Source organism: Rhipicephalus microplus, chromosome 5, assembly GCF_043290135.1.
Source record: "Rhipicephalus microplus isolate Deutch F79 chromosome 5, USDA_Rmic, whole genome shotgun sequence".
NCBI classification, from domain to species: Eukaryota; Metazoa; Arthropoda; class Arachnida; order Ixodida; family Ixodidae; genus Rhipicephalus; species Rhipicephalus microplus.
The window spans coordinates 82528803-82550533 of NC_134704.1; the positions used below are offsets into that span (position 1 = coordinate 82528803).

Genomic DNA, 21731 nt, shown 5'->3' on the forward strand with positions numbered 1-21731 from the left:
CGCATGGACGCATGCATGGACGGAAAGAAGCTTCGTCCCACTCATAATCATTCACTACGTGAATATGCTGTAATTTTTAATTGTGTTCAGCTTTCTTCAATAAATTGCAGTTGTCAGACAGCGCTCTTATTGTGTATTTCTTTTCATATGTGTCTCTATCCTCTTCCGCGCTGGTTTCCGAAATATGGTGTTACTATGCGAAATTGCCCCAACGGAATGCCGTAAAGTGAACTACCCACAAGACGAGATTTTTCCGTTCATCCGCTTTTGTAGGTGGGTATGCGTAATGCAAACGGGTGGCTGCAAATATTTTTCTTTCGGGAACAGCACTACGCAGCCTTGCAGTCGAATAGGCAAGGACCAAGGTGAGCGCTATCTAAAGATCTCTCTAGAGAAACCGGACGCAGTCCTTCTAGATGGCGAGTTAGATAACTCCGGTCAGAGATCTCGTTAGCGCAATGCCCACAAACGAAAACAGCTCAGACCTACAAAAGCCGGCTGCCACCATCTCGTCTTTTGTATGGCTTGTTGCCCCTTTCGGGTCTCCTTCGTGTTAATGTGCTCTCCAGCTGGCGGGGTCAAAAAGTTCCCATCAACCTGCCTCCGGAGCCTCCACTCCGTATGTGCTCATGAGTTCACTCACTAGATAGTTTGTTGCTTGCGAGATTACGCGTGCGTTCCTTTGTTGCCAGAGATAGCAAATCTCTTCCCACGTACTCGGTTTTGTTCTGTGGCACGGGAGAACGACGAACGAGCCTTTGCTGTTTTCAGAAGCCCACGCGGCACTCCGCTATTCGTCTTCAAATGTTTTCTTCTTGGAGTGCCTTCCAAGGGAGGTCCAGAGTCGTTCTTGTCTCGAGGTGTTTTATAAGTACCCAACACCAAAGGAAGAAGGCGATGCGTTTTCGAAAATAAACGATTCTTCGCCTGTCGAGTATTTTGTGTATCGCTGCTTTGTGGAATTCATTTAGCCACGGGCTTGTTTCGCTGTGCTGTATTGTCGAAGCCAGGGAATGTTATTTCGCCTCCAAGAATGAACCATTTGTTGACAAAAAAAGTAAATAACTACGAACTATTCTCGTCGCAACATTTTCGGTTGTCTCACATTTTACGAACATCTCGCCCACTGATACTTCGAGTGTATGGTGTGCCTGCACGTGATCATGCTTTGTAATTTTCCGTTGTATGTAAAACGTTGTTACTTAGGGATGTAACCCTCAGTTGCTGCGTGATACGGCTGCACTACAATTTTGAGTAGTCTTTTACCTTCGTGGACCTCACAGACTCAGTGCTACCTTGTTTTTGTGTAGTTGTGTAGCTTCGCGATTTGTTCGCGTTAGTTGTAGTTGAAGGCTTCTCCTGCTCTCTTCTGGTTGTCTTATCGGCCATCTTTCTGTCTTTTCTCCATCTTAGCTATTATTTGTCTTGGCTATATTTTTGTGTTCGTGTAGTCTTGTGCATTCACACATTTTCAGACAGTGGAGCCTGGGTTGCTGTTGCAGCTCATTTCCAGTCTGCTTCTAAAGCTTTATTCATATTAAAGTGCATGCAGATACAGATAAAAGAAATTTATCAAAAAACGCATTGATAGACAGTACCCTAGCGCAGCATGAAGCAATTAAAATGCAGACGTAGCGATTGGGAAGATATAGTTGCGATAATATTTATCACAGCAGAATATTCACTGCTTTTGTAAAGCTGAGATTGACATCGCTATTTTGCGTTTGGTAAAAAACCACTTGCGCACTGCCCTTGTATATGGAATTTTGCAGGAACATTATCATTGTGCTCAAGTTGTAACTATTTTGCCTTTTACATAAAACACTGGTCGATATTACTGATTATAGCGAAGTGCATCAAGCGACGCTATGTGAGTTGTCATGTTCTTGTCTTGAAGCGAGGGAGATAACATACAGTGCTAGGAACATTTGCTTGCAACGTTTGACTACGGCAACTTTATAATTGCGGGTGAACAAGATCCCTGGCCTGAAGAACGTTCTGCTCAAGAAAGATGCATTTCGCAACATCATGAATGACGTGAGAAAGATGCCATATGGGTACGCGTGATGTATTGATGTTTAAATAAGGTCTGAGTAAATTTATAGTTGAATGTTTTCGGGTACACAACATACCTTACGCATCGACTATGTGGTACAAAAGATTTGAACAGATATATGTGCATATGAATTAACAAGATTATTTATTTTTCGGTGCGTAAAGTAGCCATTCTAAGGACGCCATTCTTTAGAACTCCTAAACATTTTGGCGAAGAAGATTAATCTCGGCATAGTAGTGCTTACAAAAAACATGAATTTAACGTGTCTGATAGAATAGTGAAAACGGATACGTCTGTACAAATCTTTCTGGTACAGGAGTGCAATATATAGTATCGAAAAATATTGTGTTGCTCACGTACTTATTTTCTGAGTACTTCAATTTCAGTCTCTATCATTTCGAAAACCACAGTGTTTGCTAAAAAGTAAAAACAAAAGCGAAACACACACGTTAAACAATTTTGAATAAGAACACAAGCCAATTCGCCGCAATTGAGCCATAGCTGTGTACGCGTGCCATGCTGGAGGTATAATCGGTATTTTAGGTCAGCTCAGTCCGTGCAGGAAAGGTATATAGGTATTCAGTAAAAGAAACAAAAACACTCTACACAGGAAGGTTCACACCACGTGCTGTCATGCATAGAGTTTCCCACAGTACTTACTAAAGGGAACTCTGGCGCTAGTGTCTAAGGAAGCTGCAACACACGGCGCTTCAGCGAGCATGGGAATAATGGGTAGTATACACATTTGTCTAAACTTCGTACTTTTGGCCTGCTTTTGGCTCCGTGTTTGTTCGTGTGGCTTGAAGCTGTTTTCTCATGAAACAAAAATAGGCAAATGTTCAGCAATTGCGCTTCACTACCCTATTTCTTTAAATTACCTTTCCAAATTGAGTCACGAAGTTTAAAAGGGTTAAATCTTTCTTTCAAAACAAAATCGAAACACAGCAATAAAGGAAGCCGCAAGTACGATTCGCCGCCCGCAAGTACAAAGACAAGGCAAATGTGTGTACTACCCATCATTCCCATGGTCACTGAACGATCGCAGCGCCAGAGTGCCCTCTAGTTAATTTTGAGAAACTCTATGCTGTCACGGGGTTGTGACGTGGACAAATAGAGCAGACTGTAGGTACAAGATGAAACTGTTTATTTGGCCGAGTTTGTGGCAGGTGAACGGACAGTCGGATTACAGTGATACACACTGGCACTGATAGCGGCGAACAGAGCTTTGGCCGTAGATCAACTGAGAAGCGGTGAAGCGCGTCGGCATTTTTACATGTGCCGTGGAATATTGTAGCGTAATCGCTAGCGGCCACGTAGTTCCCAGAATAATCTGAAATGTTCCCGAAGTGGGCGTAATCTTGACCAAACGATCTACTATGGTTCTGAAGCTTCTCGAACACTGCAGGCGCGGTTTGCCCTGATAAAAAAAGGGAGGAAGAACAAGAACAAGAGAGACGGCGGAGAGTTTAACCAGGCACTTGCCCGGTTTTCTACTCTGTGCTGGGGGGTAATGAGAAAGGGAAGTATGAGGTTGAGAAAGAGAGCAAAGAATAACTGACAGTGCAACGGGGGGTACCAAAACTTGACGCAATGTGGCAATGCGCAGCCATTGTTCTCTTTGTCAACACTATGCTAAATGGTCCCCGCAGAGAGGCATCATTTAATTTCAAGGCTTGAAGGCCGCTTGTTTCGTTCAATAACGAGGCTGCTTTTTAATCGGAATTATTTAAATGCTACGCTCACGCTGCTGCTGCACCGACAAGACTGCTGATAACATTAGAAGTGATACATTGCTTTCTCTCTCTCTCACTTTTTTGCGAGAATCAATAAAAAACAAACCTTAATGTTTTTGGATGTTGTGTAACGCATAGCAAAAGATAAATAGGTGGGGATGACCATAATATCTACAGCTTGTAATTGAAATGAAAGCATGGTAGCCACAAGAAAAAAAATAATACCAATAAGTATTCTATGCAGATTCATTGTCGTGATTTCTTTCCATGTTATACAACATTACAAGCAAAAAAAGAAAGAAGCCAACATGCAGGGTGACCCAGGTAACTTTAGCCAAAGTTTTGAAATATGCCGGCACGCGCAATTACGACGCAACTAGATGCATGTTGCTCACCATTGGCTGAAGTTAGTTAGGCAATTTTTTTGTGTTCTGCAATTTTGTTGAATTGGATCTGTTTAATTATTTAACTTTTGAAAGAACAAAGATTGATATGTGGGGTTTAACGTCCCAAAACCACTCTATGATTATGAGAGACGCCGTAGTGGAGGGCTCCGGAAATTTAGACCACCTGGGGTTCTTTAACGTGCACCCAAATCTGAGCACACGGGCCTACAACATTTCCGCCTCCGTCGTAAATGCAGCCGCCGCAGCCGGGATTCGAACCCGCGCCCTGCGGGTCAGCAGCCGAGTACCTTAGCCACTAGACCACCGCGGCGGGGCGTTTGAAAGAACAAAGATGCATAAGAAATTTCAGTAGGAAAGTTATATATCAGTTTGCAAAACGTCCAAATAGATAGTTTCGAACTCCATATCTGGTAAGTATTAGTGTTTTTTTTTGCTAAGTACAAATGCACGAGAAATACAAAAAAACACCACGTGAGAAACCGGCTCGCACGTCACGCACGATCACTCCAGTGCTCTCTAACGTTTCGCGTACAAATGACGCGCTTCCCTCACACCGGTTCCTGACAGCGATAAGCAGTCACAGTGGTTATCACAGTGGTTTTTGTGGCCGATAGCGAAATGTCTTCATCGTGAAGCGACCGCCATCTTGGTGGCCCTGCCTAGAGAGTATAATACAATGGGGCAAATGATATGGTCGCTCGTACGCGGAACGTTAGGGAGCACTAGAATCATTGTGCGCCCTGGCGCACGAGCGACTTTGTCACATGGTATTTGTTTTTGTATTTCGCGGGCATTTGTAATTAGCAGAAAAACACTAATAGCTAACAGATATAAAGTTACAACTGGTCTAACCAGACGTTTTTCAAACCAATATACAACTTTCTCAATGAAAATTTCCATCCATTTTTTTTCTTGAAAAGTTAGTTAATTGAACAGATCTAATTAAACAATATTTGAGAGCACAAAAATAGTCTTACTAAGTCCAAGCAACGGCGACCAACATGCATTTGATCGCGTCGTAATTGCATGTGCTTGCATATTTGTAAACTCTGGCTAAAGTTACCTTGGACACCCTACATATTACTGTGGAAAGGCTTTCAATGATTCGCAAGCTCTACCGCGAAAATCAGCGATTGCTTTTGGTTTTAATTTACTTCGTTTATCACTCCTTGCAGAGGAAAAAGCTCTCTCGCAGTAGTGACCGCCCACTAGTGAGTCACAGCAATAAAAACAGTAAGAAATTCTGTCGGGGGACAATTACCGCGATTCATTTTCACGCCGCAAACTGTGGAAGGGCTGCATTGAGATAGATAAGAGGGCAAGAACAGAAGCAGCCGCTCCTATCTACACACAAATGAAAGAGCACCACAACCGAAATCTTCTGTCCCGCAGAAAGATAGCGTGCAAATGTCGAGCGGCAAAAATCTTCTCGAGAGAGAGAGACAGGGCAACGCCTTCGATGGCGACGAGTTGATTTGCCGATATTGCTGCCTCGATCTGAGCGTGCGAACACGGCCCCTCTGCTTTTGTGTGAGCCTCTTCAATAAGCTAATGCACCGAGCAAGTTGTGGGCGGTTTTCTTTTGAAGCCGCGCACCCTCTACCCTCGATCCGTAAGAGAGATAAGTGTCATAGTTGGAAGTTCTCAGTTCTTTTTTTTTAATCGCTCGTATACTGTGCCCCGTAGTAACTTTGTTTCCGGGCCCTCAACTCATTTTTTTTTTCTGTGTTGTCGTGCCAATTGTTCACGACTGTTTCAGTCTCCCTAGCTCTCCGTCTTTCACGTTTCTGCAGCGGCGATGTCGTACATGAAGGCGTAAAACCTTTTGATTGAATGCGCGGGAACGATATCTTGAATGAAAAGGAACGGATGGCTGTAGGGAAATAAATAATGCGTATGTACATTTGCATTTGCCTTCTGTGTCGTTGAAATGAATGCTCCACTGCTTTTTTTGAGGACTGAGTGTTTTTTAGAAGGAACGAATAAAAGCTCGCACTCGGGAAAAAAGGCTTTGTTATGCTTTAACGACACATTGTTTTGATATCAAAAGTACATGCGTTGCTTGTGGCACCTCTCGTGGAACATGTGCAGAATGTTTAGGTTCGTCTCAACTCTGAAGTGGGTATAAACTTAGAGTCAATCCTGGTAGAGCTCTTTTTTCATAGAGATTTTTTGAGCGTGTATTTCACTCAGTTAAGGTGGGACTGTCTTCGAGAGATAGAGATATGTGCAGATGTCCGGAAATCGCCAGTGCGTTAGTTCAAGAAGAATGTCCCTGAACATGAGGCAGCGAGGCACAGTTCTGGCCTTCAGGCCTGTGAGAAATCACAGCCTTCTGATCTACTCAAACGGTATCTTGATTGCACCACGTGGGAAGTCGACTAAGCAGCGTAAACGACGCTCAAACGAAGCGGTATGCGCGCATTTGTTTACGTTCACTTTTTCTCACTTCAAGTTAGTTCCGGGCTAACTGTATCAAGACTTCTTTTTCTCAAACTTAAATTTCATTATAGAAGCACACCGATGACGGCTTTGTGACCCCTAGTTTCTCATTTGTCCTGTACATCTACCTTATTCTGCGTGTTGGCTGTGCATGTGTAACGAAGGCTTTTCTAGAGCCCCTGTGCTCTGTGCTTTTCAGTACAAGCAGTTCGTTAACGTGGCCGATGCGCTTGTCTACTCGGCGCACTGGATGATCGCACCTCTCGCCCTTGGAGTGAAGGAGAGTGTGCCCGAGGCGTTCGACGTCTTCACTCCGCCGGGTAGGGCTCGCATATAGCAGTAGAGTTCAACACCACTACAGCCACTAACATTTTCTTACAGAACGTGTGTGCGTTTACGAGAACAGTTCTTTGTAAATACAGAACGAATGCCCGAGGGCATTTTTACAGCTAAGCTGTATACGACTATGTTCAGGGGAATGGCGTCCGTAGAAAGTAGAAGCATAAAACAACAATTTGTCACCTCTCGCCGCAAAATCATATTGTCTCCTCACCCCAGGTGCCTCTTGCCACTACCGTCACCCCTGCCTCACCTCGCCACCGTCATCTTTCAATAGTGTGGCGATGCTAGGCGACAGCACTTCACAACAATTCTTTGTGTCCCCCAAAACTATGTAAAGCAGCTGCTCCAAAACGTGCAGTAATACCTGCGGGCTTACATATTGGTAGAAGTTCAAGGACTTTGACACATTTAAAAGCGAAGCTCCTTACGCTCTCAAAATGTCAGTTGAAGCCGTTGTCGTACCTTCTCACCGGACCAAAGCACAAGTGTTACATATATACCGTACATAGAGGGCTCATAGCGTGCATATAGGTTTAAAAAAGACCGTACTCTTTCCATGAAACCATCCGTCTGTGCATCTGTTCATCTGTCCGGCGTCCGTGCGTTTATGTGTTCGTGACTTTGTAATTTTCCAAGTACGTTCGGCTACAGTGGTTCGGCGAACGCCTCTGCCCATTGAAATGGGGTCGGTCAAAACGGAACGCGATGCGCGCGTCTCTTCTCTTTTTGCATGATTGGACACGCTGCACACCCCGCACAGTGCCGCTACGCAAGCAAAGCGCTAGTACTTTATAGACCGTTTTACTGTTTGAAAACATATCCCCTTGATGACATGTGGTTTTGTACACCGATGTGCCTTAATAGCATCGGGGGGCAACACTAGCTTAAAAAAAAAAAGCCCGCTGATTTTCCACACTTTGTTTCCTTTATTTGGCAGGCAAAACATACCTATATAAATGTTCTTTTGAGCTACATAAAATTATAAAAAATCCCTTGAACGTTACGCATGTTCCTTTTAACTGAAGAACTAAAGAGATACATTTCTGTACCCTTAAACAGAACATGAAAACGCGTTTTCAGTATTGAAGTTAGGAGCAGGTAAATGAGGTGAACGGAAGTTTTCTGGGGTACAACGTTTGCAATCTTGAAACCGTTTATAGTCTGACGCGGTGCACGAACGACGCGACCAGGGGTTACCTGGCACCATCATAATGTTTTAATAAACCTTTCATAATCGTCCAAGGAGCTTCGCTCTATCATCCGCCTTCACTTCATGGATCGGCCGTCATATTTTGTTTTATTTCCATTTTATTGTGACTTATTTCTACGAAACGTGAACTTAGCCTTCGTGCTATATGCGTTGTTTTTGTTTGCTTTTAGTTTATTGTAGCATATATATGAATTCTTTAATTTCAAGATTTCCATGAGAATGTTAGTCATCCATGGACAAATCGTATACTGGCGAGACGCACGTATTCACGAGTCGGTTACCTAATGGCTTTCCTTCAGGCTCGTGTAGACATAAATTTTATCTCCGGAGCAGTGACAAGCAGTTAGCTACGCAACTCAACATTGAAAACATTGTGAACATTTTCTAAAAAAAAAACACAGCTATTGGTTCCGAGGCGGTACCGACGTGGACGCGGCCCACCTCGTGGTCTGAAAAGACTGGGCTTCAGGACACAAATAAAGTTTTGTGAATGAATGAATTGGTTCAGCACATACAATACGAAGTGTTCAGGCACGTAGAAACACGCGTGCAGTACTCTTAATTCTTTCTCACGTTCGCAATACCTCGATATGCCGCAGAACAGCACGGACAAGAAAAAAGCGTTAGTGAGGCATACTTTTATAAGGGGACAGCCTCAGCCGCGGCTCGTACTAAGCTTAGACGCCAAGATTATCAGGTAAGTATAGTTCTGTCTCATGCTCTCTCAAAGGCTGCTTAATTATAAGTAAATGCCCTGTCATCCCGAAAATGTGTCAGCCAACACTACTGTTCCTATTTATCAGAAAATCGATATCCTTTACCGAATCTGAAATGTCTTTGTAACAATCGCAAGTAGCAATGTCTAAAAATTTTACCATAATTGTTAAGTAAAGACAATATTTGCCTTTACATATGAAGACTATGCAAATGAATTATAATAATTTCGTTTATTTACAATGACTTCCTGCAGAGAGTAACTTTTTTATATGGCAGGTCAGGATTGCCGCGAATTATGTTTCAAATAATTTTTTCTTGAAAACATTGGGAAAACTCTTAGGAGCCATCGTTTCAAAGCTTCCTGTGCGTGCTGAAGCAAGAGAAATAGGGAGAGAGAAAGAGTTGCTTGGGCTTTTCTTGTAGGCCTTCTCTTTTCAGGTATATTGGTTTCTTTGAACAGCCGCGGTAACTTTTTTTTTTTGGAGAAGCGTGCTTCCCACGAATTTATGAAGAGAGTGTAATGACCCTAAAAGAGTATTCACAGATCTCTTTTAATAGAGTCGTTCACGTGTCACCTCTAGACTCACCAAAAAAAAAAACATTAAAGAACCTACTTTTAGAGTGTAACCGGGTTAACGATAATATAATCGCTGTTTACCGCTTGCCTCTTCATTATAGAGGCTTTACAAAGGGCTTCGTTTTTGTTCTTTTATTACTGGTTGATTTACTTAGACCCATAGTGACAAGAAGTTTTCCCGTAACTACGATCACGCCGAAGTATACTCTTCATGTAGTCCTGGGAATGTCCTGTGTACACACTCTGAGATCTTGCTCCGAGCGAAAAGGTGTTAGCGAAGAGCAATATTTCGCTCTCTCCATTATGCAAGTGTCACCGTGGGCTGCGAATTACCAAAGCAAAGTAACAACTCACCAGACATACATAACAGAGGGTAGTTCGTAAAGGACCAAGTCAGGATCGTAAAACTCAGCGCGTAAAAGAGGGTCAGGTTTGCGTTTGGCTGTTTTATTTGACAATTGCTCTCATTTTTTGTTTTTTACAATCTAATAACTTTTTTGAACCTTTTTTTCTCTATCTCTCGCGGAGAACGTGACAAAAACGGCGCGTTTTATTATCATGCATGCGCTGGATCGTCTCAAAAGTTTACGCTGGACACATGTTGCAAGCTTCAGGAAACTAAATTTTCAGGTTTCCGGCCACGGCGGTCACTTTTATTCCAGGCTCAGTGCATTGACCTTTGTTCACTGTGCATTGGGCGGACGATAAAGAAATACTAGGACGTTAAAATTGTTCCAAAATGGTGGCGACCCTCGCAACGCCACTTTGCCTTTGAATAGTGAGCTTCACAAGTTGCATACCATGAGGTGTTCGTTGTCAACTTCCATGACAAGTGTTCTGTCATGAACCTGTAGTAATGCGATCGAGTAATCAAGCCGTATCATTTTTTTTCGCTTTCTTGCTCTCCCTATTCAGCACATGTGGCATTAAATCAAGTGTCATGTTAATGCCGGTGCCGCACATTTCTCTTTATGTTTGTAAGATAGATTGCGCGCTGAAAGCTGAAAAGCATGGAATTGCAACTTGGCCGAATGTTCTGATACTATCATAATCTCGCTCACTCTCTCCCTCCCTCACTCACTCACTCACTCAATCTCAGCTTTGATCTCGCGTGTTCGCCACGTTGGTAAAGTGGTTACCAGAGTTGTTGCGATGCTCGGCCGCTGACCCAAATGTCGCGTGTTCGACGGCAGCCGTGGCGGTTTCAATGTACCGCAGACCTCCAAAATTATTAAATATTTAGAGCCTCGATGTGTCTGTGAGCCGACGTTTTAGGCGTATGCTAGTGAACACACTGTCGGCCCTCCCTGTGTGTGCAGAGCTTCGAAGAGGCGTACTGTGGTACAGCAAGCCCTCTCGGCTCCCTTGCTGGTGCACGGGCAGCCGGTGAGCCTGCGCGTGTTCGTGCTCATCACGTCTCCTCTGCGTGCCTACGTGCACACCGAGGGCATGGTGCGGCTGAGGAGCTACCGGACGGGTCCTGCCTCGGCCAAGGTGAGTTGCAACCGACAAGGGTGGAAAGGTTGAACTTGTTGCTTTCGTTAGAGCTCCAACATTTATCCATAGTTGAGGAAGACAGGGGTATAAGCGAGAAACAAAGAAAAAGAAAAAAATGCCTCGTAACAACTTGTGCGTGAGTGAAGAATGATTAGAGCATCACTAAATCGACTACTAGTACACTTCGATGCTCTAGGTCTGCTTAGCGAGGCTCTGCATGAACTGTCAGACTCAATTGGATAGTTATATGCGACCCTTCACGGAATTGTTGCGTATATTCACGCACAACTGTACATGTTTTCTGACTGTCCCGTCTCTCTTTTTGTCTGTCTCTTTTCATCATGCCAACATTATTTGGTTGTCAGTCAGTATGTTGCTTTCGCAATGCTTTAGAAATGGCCACTGATCAAGTCTTCGTCTTCCTAAATAAAAAAACAACAAAAGAAGTCACCAAATATTGTCAATTAAATTCAGTGGTTGTGACTTATCCCAAAAGAGTTATATTTATAGGATGATATAAAGGGTGCCTAAGCTATCTTTGACCAGAGTTTAAAAATATGCCCACCCACGCAAATACTATGCGACTGAACGCATGTTGCTTACCATTGCCTGAGGTTAGGCAGATTATTTTTCTGTTCTAAAATAATAATTATTGGATCTGTTTAATTAGTTCACTTTTGAAGAAACGAAGGTGGATAAAAAATTTCAATGACAGAGTTTTAGATAAGTTCGCAAAATGTCCGATCAGGCAGTTCTGAACGCTCTGTGAACTCTAGGTGTTTTTATGCCAACTACAAATGCCCGCCAAATACAAAAAAAAAAAAAAAACTCCTCGCGACAAACCTGTTTGCGTGCTAGTGCGCACGATGAGTCTAGCGTTCCCTAACGTTCCGCGTACGCACAACCATAGCATTTTCCCGATTGTGTCGTCTCGACAGGGCCACAACGATGGTGGTGGCTTTGCGATGAACCCGTTTTGCTATCGGCCACAAAAGTGATAACAGCTATGACTGCTTATCGCTGTCATGAACCGTTGCGAGGGAAGCGTATCGTTCATACGCAGAACGTTAGGGAGCACCAGAATCACGGCGCGCGTAGGCGTGCCAGTGGGTTTGTCACGTGGTATTTTTTTTTGTATTTCGCGGGCAATTGTAGTTAGCCGAAAAACACTAATAATTAACATTTATAAAGTTTCAAACTGTCTGATCGTACGTTTTGCAAACCGATCTACAACTTTCTCATTGAACATTTCATCAATCTCTGTTCCTTCAAAAGTTAGTTTATTATACAGATCTAATTAGACAATACTTTAGAACACAAAAAAATCGTCTGACTAACTCTAGGCAATGGTCAGCAACATACCTTTGTTTGCGTTGTGTCGGCATATTTTTAACTCTGACTAATGATAGCTGGGGCCATTTGTATATACTGCCACATGCGCTCTTCTTCGTTTTATTTTACCAGCCGATCGCACGTGAATGCGAACTACGGCAGAATGCCTGAGAATATTGTGACTATTTAGGCCATTAGGCTTGATAACGTAAACGTGGGCAGCTGAGTTTATTCAAGTACTGGAGCCTCCACGGATTAGGCTGGAATGTTCGAAGCTGATTGTTTAAATACCTCGTGAATGTCTACAGCGCACACAGGCATAGACTTAAGGAAGAACAGACAATACAAGCGCTGAAATGGCAAATGTGTCAAGGGTATAAATGTTGAAGTGCCTTGTCGCGGACCAGATTCCACGACGAACAACTGTTCACACCACTATCACTTTGCAGTGTGAATTGGCACGTGGCATCTTTATTCTTTAGGCACATGGTTGCTCAAACGAAAAGTTGAGCTTGAGAAGCGCACTGCTTCCTTTGTATACGTCACAACCATTTGACAATTCATAAAGGAATCAGTAATTCAGTCTGTATGGTAAATGCTTTCAGAAAACGATTGCTACTAGTATTCACCAAGTGAAGCTTGGTAAAATTTTTTGATTGTGAAGTTGTGGAACCACAAATAGCAGCCGAAACAAGCCAGGACCCCACGTGTGCGTCCCGCGAGTAATTAAAATTGACCAAAGAGTGAATTTCAGAGTGCCTAAACTGGGAAATACGCTTTAATTATAAGGTTGCCGAAAGTATACGCGAAAATAGGAATAAAATGTAACAAATGTACCAAGAACCAGGGCTTGAGATGTTTGTTAACAAAAATAGAGAAACGGGACTTTTATTTTCATCAGTTTTCGACACGAAAGTGAAATAACGAGAGTGAATTCAGAGACCTACCGTAAAGGGGACGTTCCGTGCTCTATATGCCCGTCACGAAAACTACGGATCAAAGCATTCTTTCGCATTTCGTTTTGCTATAGATTTTAAGAAATTTCACTTTTCTTGCTTTTGTTTGCTTTTACGGGTGGCCACTTGCAAAACGCGATAATCTTCTCGCTTTTTTTTTTACTTTTCCCCAATTTAGAAAAACTGTGATGGCAGCTTTGCGATTGTACAGTGAAACAGACGAAAAGAAAAAAAAATGGGATCCAACCGCTTCAACGATAAGAAACACACAAACGTGGCGAGCATTGCGCTCTGATGCCAACTGCAAGACCATGTATGTCACGCCTACTTTGGCGGGTGGGTGCAAAGTGCTAAAACAAACAAGCGTATCAGAAAAACGTCCACCAAACTTTTACTCCGTACACGTTCTTGCACTCAGCCCACGTTTCTTGCCTTTCGGTAGATATCTCTTTGTTTACTTCGCGCTGCGTGAGTGCAAGGGGTTGTAGATTCACAGCTTTTCTCAGTGGCCGAAAAACGCTCCTATACACCACCGAGCTTCGCCATCTTGCTTGTTTATTCATGTTTCAATTTTTTTTTCTGACCGTGTTTTCTTCTTCCTCCAAATTATGTCAGTTAAATGCTGGAGAGCTCAGCGCGCTAAGTGAACGTGCGAAAGTTACTGCGATGCGCCCTTGACAAAACTTATAGTAAAGAAATAACGTAGAAAGAACGTAGAAAAAAACGTTCACTGTCTGACCAATTACGTACAGTGTACGGAAAACTATGGTTCGCCACATTGGAACCAAAATAGAGCAACCAGTAGAAGATGTCTGCTCCTCTCTCCCTGTTCACTCATCAGCCTTGTGACGCTGATGGAAAAGAATATTGCCTGCAGGGTTAGCAGCGTACAATGAACTCGCTGATCAATCATTAGAACTGCGCAATCAGATGACCGCCGTTGCTCACTGGCTGACCCAACAGTATAGCCTTCGCTGCGTCGTGCGGAACAAGCTTTTTGGGAAAAGGGGGAAAGTTGGGTTGGTACACTTTATAAATGCAGTGGCATTCGAGGCGATGATGAAAACAAATGGGGGTGAGAGAAGGGGCGATGCGGAATCTAGAAGATTCGGCGCGGCCAGGTCACCGAGCGGCAGCATTTCGGGAAGAAAAAAGGGCTGGGATAGAAACAAGAGGAAGGCGTGTAAGTTAAGAAAAAAAAAAAAACTCTGCTCGGAACGTGCGCTTAAGACGAGTGAAAGGGTGAGACTCTGAGCGCCCTCCTTTCCTCGTAATGCCTAACTTGGCTGGGCTCCTCGACCTGCGACAAGAGAGAAAACGCCGGAGAGTGGCGCGCATTCGGCCTCAACGCGACATCCCGAATTGACAGCGCAAACAAGTTGGAGCAATCATTTCTCCTTGCTTGCTGTTTTTTCGGCCGCTTATTGTTGCCCTTATTCTTCCCTGATAAAGGCGTTTCCTTGTTCCCGCGAGTGTAGTTTCTGCTTTGCGCGCACGCGTGGCAATCTCACACTCTCGTGCCTCCCAGCCGCATCTCGTTCTTTCGACGGCTTTCTTAAAGTTCTTGTCCAATCGCAGCTCATAACGTTTTGCATTACGTGTCTTTCAACTTTTGCCAAGGGCTTTGCTGCACCGTTAGCAAAGGCGTTCAACGTGTATGTGTGTTCGGGACTAGCCTGTCTCCCGAATTAGCCTTCCTCACCCCTCGCGGCGTTTCTTTTTTTTCTATAGTAATCCTTGTTTGGAATTCAGGCGTTCTTTTCCTCGCGTCTACTTGGCGTCCTACAGGCTGTGAGAACGCAATCCTATTTCCTTCGCCGACAAGCACGAAAGCCAAGTGAAGGTTTTTCTTCCCATTTTCCTCTGACCTTGCAGTCCACTGTTATTTGTCTTTAGCATCTTTTTTTTACTGTGCGTCATCTTGGAATATTTTTCTTTACGATCCGAATATATCGAACACTACTGCGTAAGTAAGCTGGCTGAGGCGCTGGAATGCATTTTCGCCCTCTTTTATTTCTGCAACAAGAAACGCTTCGTAACCAACTTGGCCACCTTCGTGGCTTAACGGTTTGTACGCAGCAAAGCGTAAATGTTGGTATCGGACAGGATTTTCTCCTCAACGTGGATTCAGAGAGGTTCACGAAACAGAAGACCATCCGTTATGCAACGATGAAACGAGTGCTCTTGAGCGAAGTATGACAGTACTTAAAAGGAGTACGATATACGAAATTCAGCCAAGAAAAGTTGGGCAGAGTGTGTTCGCACCAAGCGATGTTGTTATTCTCGGATGAAGATCAAACGACGTATCAGACGTGCGAGACAACGGAGAAACAACGAGGGTTTTAGCGAACTTACGAAAGTACAGCGAATATTTCAAAGGAAACGAATGTTTCAGCGGTGGGTTGGTAAACAAATCTGGCCGTAATAGATAGCTCGTCTGCGGGGCGAATATGGAGCTCCGGGAAGCGGGTAGAGTTGTTCACTTCACTTCACTTCACTTTATTTTCTTAAAGACCCCCGAGGGGGTATTACATAAGGGGTGGGTTAACAAATAATGTTCTGTTATTTTTTTTTATTGACACTGGTTTTCGTTGCGAAAGACGTGCAGACAGTTGGTCGAAAAATGTTGATGGACAGGAAATGGCCACGACGTCGTGGGGAAGATCATTCCAGTCGTTTGCAGTCCGTACAAAAAAGGACATAGAAAAAGTGGTCGTTCTAATGCGTGGACGGGCAACTTGAAGTGGATGTCTAGTGCGGTGAGATATGCGGGCTGGTGGAACAATGTAGGCATGACGGAATGGGCTGTGAAAAATTTTCTGAAACAGGCAGAGGCTGGAAATGCGACAGCGAACGTCAAGGTATAAAAGAGCAGATTCTTTTTTGAGGGATGATACACTAATATTATACATTGACACTTAATTTCTTGTTTAAAAACGGAGTAAACCTCATGCTGTTCAAATGGCAAAAATTGAACGTGATCGCTGTTCCTAAGCATAGCACTCACTCGTACTACCAAACAATTTGACATTCCTTACGCTGAGAGCTCTGTCAACAGACACATCGTTCATCAGGGGCGTAGCCAAAAAATGCTTTTTGAATTGGGAGATGGAGAGGGGCTCAATACACTTTTGTTTGTATTTTTGCATAAGTTTGTGTGCGTTTATAAGTATGTATACACGAAAACTCATTCATTGTATGTATGTGTGCATGTGAGTGGTGCAGCTGGGGGTGGGGTAGAAAAAGTTGTGGGTAACAATTCAGCGTACTTGATACTCTACTATGGGAGAGCTTAAATCCGTCCCGTGGGCCTCAATGCTACACTTCCGGACTTAATAGTCTTCGTCCTATGCACTTTTGGTTTCACCAATGCATAGCAGCACATTTTGTCCGCTAGGCTTTTCCTACACCGCGAGGAGCCAAGCAGCCCGGATATGTCCTGCCTGCGGCATTTTCACACCATATTAGTTACGCTAGATCCACGAACGAATTCTCGCGCTGATCACGTCTCTTCTTCTTATCTCTGCCTCTTCTGTCTTTTTTTCATTTCTCAGTTCAAGTTAACCAACGAGGAACCTTTGTTCGTGCCTAACATCTTCGCGTACCTGCCCCTACTTTGTGTTGCTATACTCACACGAGCCCAACCACATATATTTGGCTTAGCCGTTGTGTCCCTCCCATGCAGTAACTACAACAGGGTAAAAAACTTTCGAGTACTTGCACCAAGTGTAAATACCCGGGGCAAAACAAAATGCTTTTGGTGGATGAAATGGCGGCGGAGAAATCTTGGCCCGGTCACCCTGTACTGCCATCATAATACCAAATGACGGGCGTACATTTTATACAGAAGCAGGTTCCATCGGAAAACTCCAAATGGCGCCACCAGGGCATCTCTTTGTGTGAAACGATGTCTCAATGCTTTGCATTCGTATGCGAAGTCGCACTTCCTTGAATACCATTAGAGAACTTCTTGTAGGCAAGCTGAACTTGCATTAACATCAAAGCAGCGAGTGTTAAGCGCTCAGGCGCAGCGGAGTAACTGAATTTCTGAACAGGTCCCACACATACACTCGCGAAAGTTCATTTCAAAATGCAAGATCACCGTATCTTTCCTTCTCACCGTCCACCGTCACCTGACAACTAAGTTTTTTTGTTAAAGCCACAAGGGCTCTGATTCACGACTTGGCAACTGCATCGTAAATCAGGAAGTACTCTCCATTCTCGAGGTACGCACTCCCTCCCGCTTTACCTCTATCAGTTCCATTTTTTTTATTTTGCCGTGAATGTTCACTTCGGGGTTCCTTCTCAAACTTGTGTCCTGCTCATCCATTCTTCTCTGACACTATACGCGTGCCTCGGGCTTTCCTACCTTGCGCCGTTCGAGCAACGTTTCATCTCGCGATCAATATATTCGTTCGTGGGTGTGAATAGCTCGCAAACGGCTTTTTGCGACCAGTTAACCTTACGGCCGCAAGTCGCGCGCTGGATCCCAGAACGTCGCGCCCCGGCGATGGTCCGCGCTTATAGGCGTTACGGTCCGTCACCGAATGTCGCATTTTGTTACACAATAAATGGAGTGGCAGTGCACCTATATCTGGTGATGCGAGATGCAGCATGATGCAACTCGAAGCGCCCTAGGGACAGATAATCGCTCGTAATAATGTATGTGTAGTTATATCCCTGAAATATGAAATGATATAGGTTAATATTCACAATTTGAAGAACACGGAACTAATGTTCTACTATAATGTCTGTAAACCGACCATTATTTTAATGTTTCTTTTTTCCATTCCGCCTTTTACATTCTCGCATCTATGCTTAGCCAAATTCATTTACGTGGAATGCTGATGAGGTAACTGATTTGTTTTATTGCAATATGACAATGACCTCACGAAGTACGCATTTGGAGTACGTAGCATGTAGGCGTACCAGCAAGCGTGTTCGTTCACTCCTCATTGGCTGCTCGATTCTTTTCTCACGCACTGATAATGCGAACACCAGTGCAAATCATTAATAATAATACTATTATTGATCAATCTTCCGGCCAATCAAGGCTCGTGCAAAAGTCGCACACAAAGATTTTCTGTGTTCTTTATTGTCTATTCGTACGCTGCTTCAACCGAAGGCGTGTTAAGTGCCTTCCGCCAAAGCACTCATACAGTTTCCTTCTAGTCCTGTATCGTGGTTACAGCCTGGGAAAAATAAACAAGCCTTAATTGCAACAGATAATAACACATATTTCTCCACAGTTATTAGTAACGGTAAAATTTGACAGTGAAAATTTGATAGATTGAATGTGCAAGTTGCTGGCAACTAGTTTAAAGCAGGCGTAACAAATGAATGTTAAGTGTCTGCCTCTCTGTGCTCAAGATAGACGCATACTGCGATGATATGAATGGTAAGATCGGAATGAATTGATCGTAAACTGAGCAGTAAATGGGGCAGAGCGTGCTTTAAATCCTGAAATCACTTCATGCTGTTATAATGAACGTCAAATTTCAGGCACCTCAGAAATAACTTTCAGCACGTCGGGTTACCCGTCATGGTGATGTTGTTATGGTGCTCAGCTCATGATCTGGAGGTCACCGGATCGAATCCTGGTCGTGGCGGCCACATTAGGCGAAATGCCAAAGAATCATGTACCGTGTACTTAAATTTAAGTGCACGTTATAGAACCCCAGGTGGTCTAAATTTCCGGAGCGCTCCCAAACTGCGTACCTGATAATCTTATCATGGTTTCCAGGCGTAAAATATCAAAAAATGTCAGCCGGTCGGTTTTTTTTGACGCTCGGAGAGGGTAGATCGCACGGAAGTCACTACACTCCACTTCCGTCAAAATTTTGACGTTGTGAGAGAGTCTGAACTCGAAATTTTCTGGTGAAAAGTACGTGTCATAGCCGAAAACAGTGAAGTTAGAAAGGTATCTACGTGGTGCTGAGTTCCACAGAGTCGCACTGCCAGTACAACTCACATAAGGGATAGTCCCGCATTGCCTCTTTACGCCAGCTTGATTATGTTTCCCTGTCCTTCCGTCCGTCCGTCCGTCCGTCCGTCCGTCCGTCCATCTGCCTGTCTGCCTGTCTGTCTGTCTGTCAGTATGTATGTATGTATGTATGTATGTATGTATGTATGTATGTATGTATGTATGTATGTATGTATGTATGTATGTATGTATGTATGTATGTATGTATGTATGTATGTATGTATGTATGTATGTATGTATGTATGTATGTATGTATGTATGTATGTATGTATGTATGTATGTATGTATGTATGTATGTATGTCGCGTCCAACGTGACAACGATAATTTTACAGAGTTTGGTAAATCTGGGGGCAGTGCAGGGCATGGAACAATGGCTGGTATACATTCAAGAAAACGTGAATAAAGTGAACCAGACGACAATTAAAGTGAATCGTTGTTAAGTGGACTCAAGGGGATGAAGTTGTTAAACTTGAATTAAACGAGGGAAATAGTAAACTGAGATAAATGTTCCCGAAGATAACTAAATCTGTATAGTTCATTCAGTGAAGCTGCATATGGTATAGCTAATGACCAAATGTTTATCCATTTATCTAGTCGCGTCCACCGAGAACAATAAAATGGACACAGATACCACGAGCACAGCTTTCTGATACGCATGCTATAATGGAACAGCTGAAAATTTCGCTTTCTACTGAGCATGCTACCTTGCAACGGAAAATGGAGCAAATGAACAATGAGGTTGGTGTGTTTTGGCCACCTAATTCAGCTGATGAGTGAACATTGCCAAAAAATTATTACGCCTACGCTTCTTGCGCTAATTACTACTGGAAAAGAAACATTTGTCAATAGGCGTGATTTACAGCTGCTTCTTTGCTCAAAAAAAAAGTGATGATAGAATTGACGAGAACAGTCAGTGCAGGAGCCATATCATCTGTCGGTAAAGTTGGCTTTGCCGCAGCAAATGTGAACACTCGACGTAATTTTGCACATGTGAACACGCTCACCGAATAGCGGCGCGAGCGGAGCAAGAAAAACTACGCACCGCTCTGCTACCTACTGTATCACATAGAGTAACTCGCTTATTCGTAATTCTATGTGTAGCGAGCGCAAAGGGCCACTCCGTGGAATGAAATGGTGTGCCGAGAGACCCACTCATTTCTGTTGTTCCCGGCGTCTCAAACCACGGCAACCCGCCGCGCCCAGCTTCTTCCCCAAAATATTCGCACACTTTCCCCCTGAATACGATCTTTACCACTCCCTCCTATCTCTGTCTCTCTCTCGCGTGTCATGCGGCTTCAAGGACTTCATGCTCGTTCTCAGGGAACCCTTCTTCCCTGTTACTCATCGCTTCCTCACGAGCGCGCTTGACTTTCATGAGAGGAACTGCGAAACGGCACATTTTTGGCAGGGCGAAGCGACCCGTTCCTGCACCCTACTCGCCCTTAAGACATTCCGGGTCGTCGGAAATGTGGGAGGAGCAATGTGGCATGGCGCTGGCCGGCTGGGCAGGCTCGCTGGCAGTAAGTTTCTGTAGGAAATAAAGGAAGTAAATATCTGTCCTTCCACTGCGCTTGGAGTCGCAGAATACTCGGGTCTGACGCTGGAAAAGAGAAGAAATGCACACGCTTCCTGTATCTGGGTGGATATGCAGCACAGAAAGTGAGCTGATGACTACGGACGACATCTTATTGATGCCTCGCCGCGGCGTAGATTATGCGTATGGCGCGGTGTAGCGGCCATATAAATGACGACGACGGAACCACTGGCTTCCGAACTCCGAAGTCATGGATTTTGTTTATGCGGCGGGTTACGGGGCGGAGAGGTGTGGGTGCTATAAGTTGTATGCCAGTTCTTTCTTCTTTAATTTCTTTTGCGCAATCTTCCATTTATTTCCTGTTCCCTCTTTGTGCGGATGATGATTTGTGTTTCCATTCAAGTTCTCTGACGTCATATATATATATTCTTTTTTTTTGGAAGTGGGGGTGGTGAGTGGTAGGGCAGGGATTTCGGGGAGTGCAAATTCTCTAGCATCAAATGCTAAAGGAATGTGTCCGCATTTGCGTCTTTTTCTAAGAGCTGGCACAAAGATGGAAAATAGTAAGAAATAAAAAACGAAATAGAATAAACAAACCAAAACAAAGTAAACAAAAGATCAGTGCGCAAGACTTTAATTGCGTGAGTGGATGATAATCCGTAATTCCAGTCGGGATTGGTGTATACGGTATATCTAAACAAACTTGCACGTTACGCGGATAATACCTAAGTGATGCCCTAAATCAATAATTCAAATGATTTGCAGATTATTATTACACAATTCGAAGTCTAACTTACGTCTCATTATGCGCGTTTACGGTGGGTCGGCTGCTCACAAAATACGCATACTCTAGTATGCCTCAGAGGTCCACCTCGGTGGGTAAGGTTGCCGATGATTGCGTACGAGTGGCAACATGGAAGAATGGCATAAACAAGGAGAAGGAA

General features: G+C 43.8%; 1 protein-coding gene across 1 annotated transcript in view; it reads left to right on the top strand.

Moving 5' to 3' along the window:
* Positions 1 to 509: 509 nt before the first annotated feature.
* LOC142817848 (uncharacterized) overlaps positions 510 to 21731 on the top strand; it is a 190872-nt gene continuing 169650 nt past the window's right edge. The window contains exons 1-2 of the mRNA XM_075895726.1: positions 510 to 619; positions 10804 to 10978. Coding sequence (XP_075751841.1) covers positions 521 to 619; positions 10804 to 10978 — 274 coding nt within the window. The 5' untranslated portion in view covers positions 510 to 520. The remainder of the gene's footprint in view (positions 620 to 10803; positions 10979 to 21731) is intronic.